General features: G+C 38.0%; 1 protein-coding gene across 3 annotated transcripts in view; it reads right to left on the reverse strand.

Annotated features, from left to right (window-relative positions):
- The window catches only part of LOC103025495 (rho GTPase-activating protein 42), a 165044-nt gene that overhangs the window by 13407 nt on the left and 138093 nt on the right, over positions 1-13544 (reverse strand). For all 3 annotated transcript variants that reach the window (XM_049483736.1, XM_049483734.1, XM_049483735.1), the window contains 9 exons: positions 12746-12820; positions 12373-12457; positions 12171-12229; positions 11046-11151; positions 10486-10645; positions 10100-10250; positions 8021-8428; positions 4956-5103; positions 534-599 (listed from right to left, as the gene is read on the reverse strand). In XM_049483736.1, the coding sequence (XP_049339693.1) occupies positions 534-599; positions 4956-5103; positions 8021-8428; positions 10100-10250; positions 10486-10645; positions 11046-11151; positions 12171-12229; positions 12373-12457; positions 12746-12820 (1258 nt within the window). The remainder of the gene's footprint in view (positions 1-533; positions 600-4955; positions 5104-8020; positions 8429-10099; positions 10251-10485; positions 10646-11045; positions 11152-12170; positions 12230-12372; positions 12458-12745; positions 12821-13544) is intronic.

Genomic DNA, 13544 nt, shown 5'->3' on the forward strand with positions numbered 1-13544 from the left:
GCTTTTGTAAAAAAACATCCTCCTCAAGTATGTTTTTTTTTTTCATTCTGAGATGCTCTCCTGCTCTCCACAACAGTACAATTGACCCGTTATCTGAGCTACTGTAGCCTATATGTCAGCTTCAAGCAGTCTGACCATGGGCTGTTGAGTTATCTGTCATTTGGAAGATTCTGTTGCTGGTTTGTCTCTTAGCTTGGACATAAAACATGTGAACATTTGTGAATATTAGCATTTTTTTCTGTTCCACTGCTGTTGTAGTATCATCGCAATGTTTTGGAATTGACAGCAGTGCGTAAATCGAGTAGCCACTCCCATCTACGTCATTTTTAACAAGACTTCTTTTTCTGTGGCCTGTAAAAAATGCTAAAAAACATTGCTTTACCTTCCTAGCTCAAACTAATCCTTCCGAAAGAGGGTTAAAGCTGGTCAAATACTCTATTATTAATTAGTAAATATTTCAGTTCTGCTGCTGTTGTAACCTGTGGTTCTCCACAATTTTTCTAATTTTACTTTGTATGAATAAAACATCATACCGTCCTACTGGAGCAGGCGAGGCAGCAGATGAGGCGTTTTCGAACATCATTGCTCTGGCTGCCACTCTGAAAAACAAATTACCTCTGATCTGTCAGAAACAACATTAACAGCTTATTCACATCTCAGAAAAGTGTAATCCTGCATAATCTAAACACGTCCAGCACAGCTGCTAAACATCTGAGTATGACAAATAACAAAAATATGAACTTACCACACAATAAGTAAACAGACACTAACTGGAAGCCCAAATAATCACAATTATTGTCATATTGTCATAGGTAATAAAGCTACTTTTGCACTTCCAAACCTGATTTAGTAGTTAGTTTATAGTAGTTTATAATAGTTTTGGCCCTCATATTGTGCATTTTTGCAAATGTGTTGAGGGTGGATGCACTCTGTAATCAACTCAATTAGTCTACAGTACCTATTTCCAAAATGGTTCTGGCAGATCTAGTTGACATGTCAGGAAAATTCAGGTAAGGTTCATTTGGATGTCTTCCTTTTAATGTGGTTTGGTAGCAAAAAAATAATAAGATTAAATATATGTAATATTGAGAAACAATGCAGAGCACAAAGGTTCAAGCATATCCACATTCATTTAATTACTCAGGTAGAAGTATAGATACTAGAGTTTAAAATATGTCTGTAGGAGTTGAAGTATCACCTCAAGCTTTTTACTCCAGTAAAAGTGTAAAAGTACTGTAAAATTTCAAAACTACTTAAAGTATAAAAGTAAAAGTAATGTAAGGGGACATGGGATGCACCAATAGTGTGTGCCTATAGTGCTCAACACTCACCAAACGTGTTAATGCATCATCGTGTAGGGCTTCTGTAATGTTCTGACAGAGGTGTCAATTAATGAAGTCCAAACACTTTGTTACCATACTTATAGAAATGTTGGTTATCTATATTTTACTGGAGTAATTATTTTTCAGGTGACTTTTTACTTCTACATCTTACATTTTCACACAATTATCTGAACTACTTCCTATTCCTTACATTTTAAAAACAGCCTTGTTACTCCTATTTCATTTCAGCTTGTTTTTTTAGTACGGCTTCTTATTGTTAAAAAAAAAAGAAGAAAAAAAATAACTTTAAAAAATAAGAAACTATGAAGGGGCAAACACTTTTTTCCCACCATTGTTTATTTGAACACTCATGATCATAACTCAAAATATCTGAGCAATGTTTGGAAATACATACATTTTACATAAAATAGAATTAACTTATTTGAATTCAAACATACTATAAGTTTACATTGTAAAAGTTAGTTATACAGATTATAAAAAATATTATCACAATGTTTAGGAATTGAAATCAGTGCGTAAATCGAGTAGCCACTCCCATCTACGTAATTTTTAACAAGATGTCTTATTCTGTGACCTGTAAAAATTGCTTGAAAACATTGCTTTACCTTCCTAGCTCAAACTAATCCTTCCAAAATAGGGCTAAACCTGGTCAAACACTCTGTTATTAATTATTTTGTGCACTTAAGACAGCAGTGGTCAAGAGGTGAAGAATTTGGTCAAAACAGAGAACATTCACATTAAAAAGCTTTCTTTTTAAAAGGGAAAAAAAAAACGTAGCCACGAAAAGTCATGTTGCTTTCCTCCTGCAGGACAAGCAGAACAATATAGCTGTCCCTGGAGAGAGCAGCAACTAAAGCCGAGCTGCTGGGTCACATCAACCCCACCAGCGGCTGAACGCAATTACTGCTCTCTCTCCCAGAGAGGAGAAAAAAAAAACTCTCTCTCTCTCTTTCTCTCTCTCTCTTACTCACCATCACTCAGCCCAGTACACAGTACACACCGCTTCCACAGCGCTGCATGCTGGGAAAGAGATGCTGGGGAGATTTCAATAGATTTCTCCTCACAAATCTTTTACAAATCACAACAAATCCTCCTGATTTATCTCCGCGTTCCCCTGTCAGGCTAAAGTTATTGGATTTCTTTTGTGTGAGCAGCTGAGTTTTCTACGAATAATATCATCCAGACAAAATATTAGAAATTTTCACTTGAAGGTTTGGAAACAATGTTTCTATTATCCATTTATCTCTCCAACTTTTTATCTGCTTCTTATAAGCTTTTTTATTTACATAGATCAAGATTTCTACACCCATTTTCTATCTTATCAGCTCCACTGATTATACAGGACTCTGTGTAATTCTATATTAATAATTACAGACTGTAGCCCTGTATCTGTTTCTCTGCATACTTTATTATTATCCTCATTTCAATGACACAGTGATTGTTATGGTGGTGGTGTATGAGGTGTGTGTTAGTGTGCTGGTACAAGAGAATCAGACACAACAGCAGTGCTGCTGGAGTTTTTAAACACTGTGTTCATTCACTGTCTAGCACTCTATTTGGGCTGGGCGATATGAAAAAAAAATCGTATCACTAAATAGTTTTCCATATCAGCCGATATCGATATGTATCACGATATAAATCAAATCACTTTCTGTTACACTTAAAGGTTTCTTTTTACTCATAAGTGACAGAATAAGGGAGTTATGGCCAAAATCACTAGCAGGCTCGGAGCCTTGTGGACAGACACTAGGATGTCCACATCTTGCCAGGTGGGTAAAAGGTGCTCAGAGAGCTTTTAAATGAATTTTAAAAAGTCATTATATATCCACACAGGTCCGCAGGCAACTACATAAAGCAAAATACAACATTATATCACAGTGTTCATTTTGACAGGTGATTTTGATACAGTTTAGTCTTAGTCTTTTGACCAAAATGTATAATAGTTTAGTTACATTTTAGTCTATCGGATATTATTAGTTTTAATCACATTTTAGTCTAGTCTTTAATACATTTTGGTCACATAAAAAGTATGTATTACACATGTTTTACTGTTTTTCTATTTTATATTTGTTGTTATTTTGAGATTATTTACTGCTAATGTTAATTAAAATAATAGCCTTTAAGTTTTGTTGCATTTAAATTATGCTAACATTTAAATATTTTAAAGTGACCTGTAATGGAGGTGGGAGGAATAAAGTCAAGTTTCTGAAATGATCCACTTCTACTGCAGTACAGATTTATACTAACATTACTGGCTTTCTGTAGACTAGACTTACATTACTTAACAAGTGTATTTAAAACTCCAGTTCAGTAACAGCAATGTTTAGCTCCGTTCAAATACAGCTACACAGATTATATAATCTTCTGTATTTAGTAAAATATCCAGCACAACAGACTCTCTATCTGTTAAAACCTATAAAACACAAAGTAATCACTGTGTAAACAGAGTATAAGACAGAGGAAAATTCTGCCCTCAGGGTTTTCTAACAGAAACAGTGAGGGTCAGGAAAAAAAACGGAAAGTGCTTTTTTTTCTGTGTGTTTATATACTAACCCCTCACTCGTGCTCAAGTTAACGTTAATTTACACGGAAAGTGGATGAACACGGCTGACGTGCGGTACGCATTAGTTTATTAGAATGAAAAAAGCAGTGAAGTCACCTTAGCTAATGATGACAGATCGTGCAGATCCTTTTTTCACCTAAACATCGCTAACTCTGAGTGGAACTTGACTGAGCATGCAGTTCAGTGTGCTGCCTGATCTTCCTTAAACAGGAAATAGAAAATAAAGTTTATCGAATCCTATCCTATCCGGCTTATTATAGTTATCGCGATATATATTTTCCTCGATAATTATCGTTATCGTTTTATCGCCCAGCACTACACTCTATTGGACACTCCTACCTAAAGTAGCTGCTCCACCTTGTAGACGTAGTAAAGTCAGATACAGAAGCTTATGAAAAGGTTGGGTCTGTGCGCTGCTGTGAGTCTGCTTGTGTGTGTAACAACCAGGGGTGTAAGCGCATTAGGAGCGTTTGGCGCACCTGCGTTGCCAAGATAGCAATGAACGTCTGACTTTTGACTGTTGTCAGGGTTCAAATCAGTCAGTGGCTCACCTGACCACCACGCCCATTGGCGAAGATATATCCGGAAGCTCCTTTGCTATTTAATCAGAATAGACTGTTTGTGGGATTTAAGTTAGCAATGAACATTGTGACACGTCGTCCATAGGGTGTAAAATAGGTCCCTTTGTGTTGGTCATCCTCTAGACCTTCATCAGTGTCCACAGGACACTGCCCACAGAAAACTGCCCATAGGATTCTATTGGTTTACTATTCTTAGTCACAAGCAGTGACAATGAGGTGTTTAAAAAATCCAGTAGTACTGCAGTGCCTTAATCCTGACACTGACAATCTAATAATTATTAATGAGATAATCCTTTTTTTTTTTTTAAATAATCTTTAAAAAAAAAACTTTTTTTGAAACTTTGAAACATCATTATGCACTGTAGGTATGTTATATACTGTTAACCAATAATAATGAACAATTCAAAACATATTATGATTTTTCTTTTAACATTAAAACAGGGGCTTTTTCTAAGCTGATGTACTCACACTGAGCCGGGTCTCTGATAGCCGTTGCTGGAATCGGGCCGGTGTCTCAGCAGCACTTTGGGCGGCAGGTCGGGTCTGGAGGTTCTGGAGCTGTCTCTCTGCTCCACTGCCAGCAGGCTCTGTACAGATCCCACACAGCTGCGCCGAGCTGAAACATGACGTGAACAGAACCAATAACTCAGAGAGACTGCAGCACAACACCGCACTTCTCACGTCATACCAGCACAATAACCTGGATCAGCACCACCGAACACATGCTGCTGAGTGCTGGACGTCTTCAGCCGAGAGGTCAGTGTCTGGTATGAGGGTATCAGACACAGCAGCACTGCTGCGGTTTACGCACCAGTTAAAATATGTGCTGATACATACCAAAACCAACCTGATTAACTATATTATCAGCTGATTATCAGTTAATCAATTTATTATTTCTGTTATGTCAGTTGGCATGCCAATTCCTGGCATGAAGTGAATTGAAGTGCAAGAGCTTTGTCGCAAAGTAGATATTTCTGAGGAAACTAGATCTTAAATTATACATTAAATTAAAAATTGCCTCTTCACCCTCTATGGCGTTTTTCTTTGAGAACTTTTTTTTAAATAACCACTGCTTTATCATGATGACCCTGAAAAAAGTGATCTACATAATTTGCCCAAAGGCAACAAATGGCAAAATGTGTTTTAGAAAGTTTACAACAAGATATTTGAGCCAATTTCTTTAATACTCATTAATACTCAGCTGTGCTGTCCACTGTGGGTGGTAATATTAGTCTTCTATGGTGTATTTCCTGTAAACACATGTGACACTGTGGATGGAGGTAACGTTATGAAGAAACTGGCACTCATTAGGACCGCCTCCGGGAAAGGAAGACTAAGAGTTATCTCTGTTGCACAGGATAAGTTCATTAGAGTTATCAGCCTCAGAATCTGCAAGTAAAGAGCATCCCAGATAAGAGTAACTATTTTGGTTTGTTTTGTACTTTAAACTGTAAATTTACTACATGATTCATTGTGAGTTTCTTTATAGTCTGAATGACTTTAGCATTCATTTACAATGTAGGAAAAAAGAGAAAAATAAAAACATTGAATGAGGTGTGTCCAAACTTTTGACTAGTACTGTACAGGTATAATAGACGTTTGCAAAGTTTTGCCTGGGTGTGTCATTTAATTAATAATTTACAGAAGACGAAACTGAAACTTCATTTGAAGCATCACTTTTTAGCACCTGAGCATCAGTTTAGTAGCTGAACTGTGAACTGATCAGATGTGTAGGTCATATTAAAAATAATGTATCTACAGCCTATATTTAGATTAGATTGGTAAGAAAAAAAAAATATATATATATACAGTGCCCTCCATAATTATTGGCACCCCTGGTTAAGATGTGTTCTTTAGCTTCTCATAAATTGAGTTTTGTTCAAAATAATATAGGACCACGGTGGGAAAAAAAGTAAAGTCCAACCTTTAACTCAAGTAAATTTTAAGGGGGAAATTAAATCCCTGACTAAGAAATAATTATTCTTCATAAAATCACCTGTTCCACAATTATTGGCACCCCTAACAATTCTTAGGAAATAAATTTAATAAAAGTATTTCTGTCACTTCTACAGTAGTTTACGAAGTTGATCAGAGTATGTAGGAACATTTAATTAGTAATTCACAACTTCCTGTTTCCCTGGGGTATAAATATGATGTGACACAGAGGCCATTTATCTTCAACATGGGAAAGACAAAGGAACATATCATTCAAGTGAGGCAGATGTGTGTTGACCTTCACAAGTCAGGCAATAGCTACAAGAAAATCGCTACTCGCCTACACCTGTCCATATCTACTGTCAGAGGAATTATTAAGAAGTTTAAAACAACTGGAACAGTGGTAAACAAGCCTGGACGAGGACGCAAGTTTATTTTGCCACCACGCACAGTGAGGAGGATGATAAGAGAAATAAAAAGTTCTCCACAGCTCACTGTTACAGAATTGCAACAAATGGTAGCTTCTTGGGGTCACAAAGTCTCCAAAACAACCATCAGGCGCTATCTACATGCCAACAAGCTGTTTGGGAGGCATGCACGGAAGAAACCATTTCTCACTCACAATCATAAACGCAAACGTTTGGAGTTTGCTAAGCGGTACTATGACTTCAACTGGGACCGTGTGCTTTGGTCAGATGAAACAAAGATAGAGCTTTTTGGCAACAAATGCTCTAAGTGGGTCTGGCGTAACACAAGAGCTGAGTATGCAGAAAAGCACCTCATGCCCACTGTGAAATACGGCGGGGGATCAGTGATGCTGTGGGCCTGTTTCTCTTCTAAAGGCCCTGGGAACCTTGTTAGGGTGCATGGCATCATGAATGCTCTAAAATACCAGGACATTTTAAACAAAATCTGGTGGCTTCTGCCCGAAAGCTGAAGATGGGTCGTCACTGGATCTTTCAGCAAGATAATGACCCTAAACATGTGGCCAAATCTACACAGAAATGGTTCACCGCACACAGAATCAAGCTCCTCCCATGGCCATCTCAGTCCCCAGACCTCAACCCCATTGAGAACCTGTGGGGTGAGCTGAAGAGGAGAGTGCAGAGGAGAGGACCCAGGTCGTTGGATGATTTAGAGAGAATGTGCAAAGAGGAATGGTCAAAGATCCCTCTTTCTGTATTCTCCCATCTTGTGAAACATTACAGGAGAAGATTACGTGCTGTTTTGTTGGCAAAAGGGGGTTGTACAAAGTATTAACATCAGGGGTGCTAATAATTGTGGCACACATGATTTGATGTTAAATAATTATTTCTTAATGTGGGATTTTTTTCCTACTGAATAAATTCACTTGAGTTAAAGGTTGTATTTTACTCTTTTTTTCCATCGTGGTCCTATATTATTTTGAACAAAACTCAATTTATGAGAAGCTAAAGAACACATCTTAACCAGGGGTGCCAATAATTATGGAGGGCACTGTATATATATATATATTTGCTCCATTTGCTCCATTTTTATAAATGAGTAACAGGTAAGAAAATATACCACATTTCTCATTTTAACCAGTGACTTTACAGAATGCATCTGCCGCTGTGTACCTTCCAGGTTGTGCAGTGATCTTTGGGATACTGCAGGTGTGTAGCTCAGCTGGGATGGTCTCAGTGCGATGGCTGAGGAGTGGGGGGCTTTTTTAGGGGCTAGGGAAGATCTGGAGGTTCTGGAGGTTGCTGGGACGGAGCCGAGGCTGCGGGAATCCTCCGAGTCGGTCCGGGTCGTGTCTTCTCTGGAGCTGGAGTCGTGGCTGCTGAGGCCGGCGCAGGCCGGGCCCTCCGGCCCGTTGGACGAGAGGGAAGAGGGGCAGCGCCGCATGACAGACAGAGCGGGCTTGTCCCTGAGCTGGTGGGAGGAGCTGGTCTTGGAGGAGCTGTTCTGCTCGGAGGAATGGGATGAGAGGGATTCCATACTGCCCATTGGGGTACTACCCGAACTGCTGCTGAACGTATCGCCTGCATGGATGAGGTCAATGTTAAAAAATCAACTGTGAGTGACCTAACTTTAATATGTCAAGGTGCTAAATCTGATATTTTAAAAACTGAAATGCAGCAAACAGCTAAATTCTACAGTGGCTTGCAAATATATTCATATTCCTTTTTTTTTTTTACACAACTTAGTTTTGCAAATTTAAAAACTTAATTTTGCCAAGCCAGGTTAATTAGTCAGACCAACTTTTAACAAGAAACTTAATCATGTTATTATATAGTTAAGTCTGTTTGATTCCACCCATTTTTCTTGTGAGCAAAATTAACATCTAACTGTCAGGTGTGTTTTTTGCTCAGGTGTGTCCTGATACATTGTATGATTATTCATACAAAAAACAGCACTTAGTTTCAAATTTGGGCAATTTTAGTTAGAGGAGTAATCAACATGAAAACCAGAGAGCTGTTTGTGAGTAAAAAACAAGCAACTGTGAAGATGAGAGAAGATAAAAAATCAATCAGAACCATTAGAGCACAAAAATTGTTCATAGCCAGAACAACTGTTTGGATTGTCCTGAAGAAGAAAGTCATCACTGGTGTACTAAGTAACAGATGATGAACAGGTAGACCAAGCAAAACTGCAGCAGTTAATAACAGAAACATTTTGTTTTACAACTGTAAACAGCAACAACCCCCAGAAGGCTCCAGAGTGAAGGTATCATAATCTACTGTTCCCAGAAGAAAAGTACAGGGGCTTCACCAGAAGATTAAAACCCGTAATTAGCAAGAAGAATATGAATGCCAGGCTGGAATTTACCAAAAAGTACAGAGCAAAGCCAGTGGACTGATTAGGGACTGATGAAAGAAACTGAAATGTTAATCTTTGTCTCATATTCATCTTTTAATGTCAAACCCAAATGTTTTCACTCTACAGCAGAAATAACGGGATCGGCCTCACTGTTCCAACACTTTTGGAGGGGACTGTACATTTAGTAGTTATCAGCAGCAATAACAATTATTATTATTATAACAAATACAGCTCTGGAAAAAAAATAAGAGACCACTTAAAAATGATGAGTTTCTTTGATTTTACCAATTTGGGAACCTCTGGAATATAACCAAGAGGAAGATGGATGATCACAAGCCATCAAACCAAACTGAACTGCTTAAATTTTTGCAGCAGGAGTAACATAAAGTTATCCAAAAGCAGTGTTTAAGACTGGTGCAGGAGAACATGCCAAGATGCATGAAAACTGTGATTAAAAAACATCCAATATTGATTTATGAACACTTTATGAATATGAACTTGTTTTCTTTGCATTATTTGAGGTGTGAAAGTTCTGCATCTTTTTTTTGTTATTTTAGCCATTGTTTATTTTTATTTTTATTTGGAATTTGGGAGAAAAAGCAACAATGTTCATTTTACTCAAACAAATACCTATACATAGCAAAATCAGAGAAACTCATTCAGAGACTGAAGTGGTCTCTTAATTTTTTCCAAAGCTGTATATGTAAAAAAAATATATATATTTTGTAAATTTCCATACTGTCCCAATCTTGACTGATTTGAGGTTGTACTCTTGTTCACGGTACTGTGCATACTTACATTTAAGTAGAGCGAAACATAGCAAAAAAATGAAAGGTTAGATAGAAATTTCTAGGTTAATCTTCATCCAAAATCAAGGGAACAGTTAAACTCACTTTCAGCATCAGCTAGACACAGTGTGGGGGTGTACGGGCTCTTGGGTTTGCGGGGTCCGGTGGTGAGGCAGATGGCCCTGTTTCTGCGTGACTCTGGCCGGGACTGGGCCTGAGGCAGAGCCACGTTAGGGTCCGGCGCCTGATGGAAAATCTGCAGGTGTCAAAATTAAAAACAGGCATTAAAAACAGGCAGTATTTAGTATCAATACTGTGTGGTTATTATTATACGGACATGCCAGAAGTCATGGAACATGGCGCTACTGTAGTATCCCATGATTTCTGTCCTGTCCTGTTTGAAGCTAAAAAATGTAAAGTATCAGTGTTCAGTGAAGTTTACTATACTAGAAGAACTATACAGTAACTATAAGTCTTGACCTTTAACCTGCCTTTTCAAAGTTCTCGATCAGAATCTCCACCACTATGTTCTGGAACTTGATGTTCATCATGGCGGCCACCGTCTCCTCTTGAGAGCGCATAAGCGTGGGCCCGAAGATCACCCCGAGGTTAGACACAGTCATCATGTTGCTTTTACTGTGGGTGGACACACTACAGAGACCAGACAAACATACAGTACATACAAACCAATGAAAGCAAGCATAACATAAAAATCCATTAAAAACTACCAGCTTATCCATAGCTTATCTTCGTTCCAGTCTGTGAAACCTCAGCTGTGTAACAGCTTACAAAGCTAAAATCCAGAAGATATGTATTTATTATGAACATGTGGCTGCTAATTTTTTAACTAAAATTTCAGTGGGTTTGAAGGTAACAGCAGTGTATAAATCAAGAAGCTACTCCCATCTCAGTCATCTGTACTGAGATGTCTTAACCCATGCAAATTGTTCATAAATTTGATAAACATCCTGCAGTAAAATACATTACCCCACCTCCCTATATGAAACTAATAGAGCTAAAGACAAAGAAGCTGATCCGGGTGGTGCCATACGTGAGGAGGTGCTTTATCAGAAGCTCCAGCATCTCCTTATTCCTGTCCGGCAGTTTGTGCACCAGGGCATGCACAGCACACACTCTGAAGTTCTGGTCATCTGATTCTGCAATAAAGCACAAAACACAATTAAGGAGGTACATCACCAACATTATATACTTTGGAACAGTGGCTCTCAAACCACCCATTTAATCGGTTAGAACCTGTACACTGTCAAAACTGTGGTTCTATAATTACTAACATTGTCATAGGCCCTACCATAGAACATGAAGGGACTACACAAGATAAGCTGAACCAACCAGTTATGAAATAAATTTTTTTTAAATAAATTTTAAAATTTTATTATAGATTAATAACTAAATAATTATTATTAGGATCAATTTCCAGTGTAGTGCTGCATGATTAAATTAAATAATTATTTTAAGTGATTAACAAGCACACCCTTTATATCTTTATATGTATAAATATATAATTTATTAAAGTTTTGAAGATGTTTTAATATTAATACTTTTAATTATTCATTGGTCACTGTCCTCCCTATCACTTTCCTCCCCCTCACTGTTCACCCCGTCATTGTCCACCCTGTCACTGTCCTCCCTGCCACTGTCCTCACTGTCACTGTCCTCCCATCACTGTCCACCCTGTCACTGTCCTCCAATCACTGTCCACCCTGTCACTGTCCAGCACTAAATAAATAAATAAATAAATATATATATATATATATATATATATATATATATATATATATATATATATATATATATATATATATATATATATATATTAAATGAGAAGGTGTTTGTCCAAACCTTTGACTGGTAAAGTAAATATGACAAATTGTCAAAAAATTTAAGGTATTAAATATATAAAAGGATTTAAAAGTATCTTAAGTATTTTTTTCTGACACTGACCCAAATGTGTTCCTGTAAAATGACTTGTTTGTGAACCACTGCTTTACAATAACCTCAGAGCTGTGGTTACATGATTCCAAGAAATATCCGACCACTTATAGGCTTTATTCAGCCTCCTGCCATAAACACATATCACAATTAGTCTTAAATTACCCTGCAGGCCAAACACGAGCGTGGGACTGCAGAGATACAATCAGCCTATATTTTGACTTACTGGCAGCCATGATGAAGTCTTCATGAAGCTTGTAGGTCATGATAGGCTCAGAGAGACACCTGGTGGACACAGAGAGAAATTACAACCTGAATACAGCATCGGTTTCTCTCTCTGTACTTCTCAGCCATCTGGTAGGGTCCACTAATAGGGACTAACGTTAGCTAGTGGTCAGTGTAAAAACAGTAGGCAGGAGGAATCTGACCTGAGGTAATTCTTCAGTCCACTGGTGATGGTCTTATTGTCCCACATATCAGGATCGAGGTCCATGTCTGCTGGGGCTTTAGGTGCTGCAAGATGGATGATTTATATAAAAGCCTCTCAGTATATTTGGTAACATTTGGTCACGATTCAACACAGTACACAGCTTTTGCTTCTTTGAAGAATATTAATTTATTAAGATTAGCAGAGGACATGAGATCCAACAGAGATGCTGCACAGGTTCTGAACGGTATAAGCACAGAGACAAATTTACTCTCAAATTAATCATAGTAATGAACTTATGTTAAATAACATTGCGTGAGATAAAGGTAATGTTAGTTACAGTAGAAAAGATAAAGGAAGAGGGAGAGGCTTACAGAAGACGGTGGTCATCAGCTTCTGAACTTTAGAGTTGACCCCTCCTATCCGGTACAGCCCCATAGTACTGATCCCTAATACAGAGAGAGAGAGAGAGAGAGAGAGAGAGAGAGAGAGAGAGAGAGGAGGAAAATGTGTGTGAGAGAGTTGTGTGAGAGTGAGACAGAGAGGGAAATATTATGTGAAAGAGACAGAAGAGAGAGGGAAGAGAGAGGGGGAGTGTGTGAGAAAGAGCGGGAGAGAGGGAGAGAGGGAGAGAGAGAGAGAGAGAGAGAGAGAGAGAGAGAAAGAGAAAGAGTGGGAACAAGTGTGAGAAAGAAATGCAGCAAAAGTGGAAAATGGAAAGAGAATCAATATCAGAGAAAATGGGAAATGGAGAGAACGAATGTAAACCAAAGAAGAAAGAAAATGCAGAAGAAAAGAGAAGAGAACAGAAGAGAAGAGACAGGATGAAAGACATAGGGAAAGATATATGGAAAAAGAAGTCAAGAGATAAAAAGGATGGAAAAAAGAGAAATAAAGGTCAGTGAAAGAGAAAAATAAATATATAGAGAGAATCGGAAGGACAGAAAGACAGGTGCAAAAGAAAGAGAAAAGAGGGCGAGAAAATATAAATAAAGGGGGCAAAAATACAGGGGAATAGAGGGACAAAAAATATTCAGGGAAAAAGAAGAAAGAGAGAGAGAGAGAGAGAGAGAGAGAGGGGGTAATCTTAGCAGTTTTCTAAACAGAGGCTCATTCACATCATTATCATTTATAGGTCAGAATAACAGTCACAGTACTCAGAAGAGGAAATGA

The sequence above is a fragment of the Astyanax mexicanus genome, chromosome 9, assembly GCF_023375975.1.
Source record: "Astyanax mexicanus isolate ESR-SI-001 chromosome 9, AstMex3_surface, whole genome shotgun sequence".
Lineage (NCBI taxonomy): Eukaryota > Metazoa > Chordata > Actinopteri > Characiformes > Acestrorhamphidae > Astyanax > Astyanax mexicanus.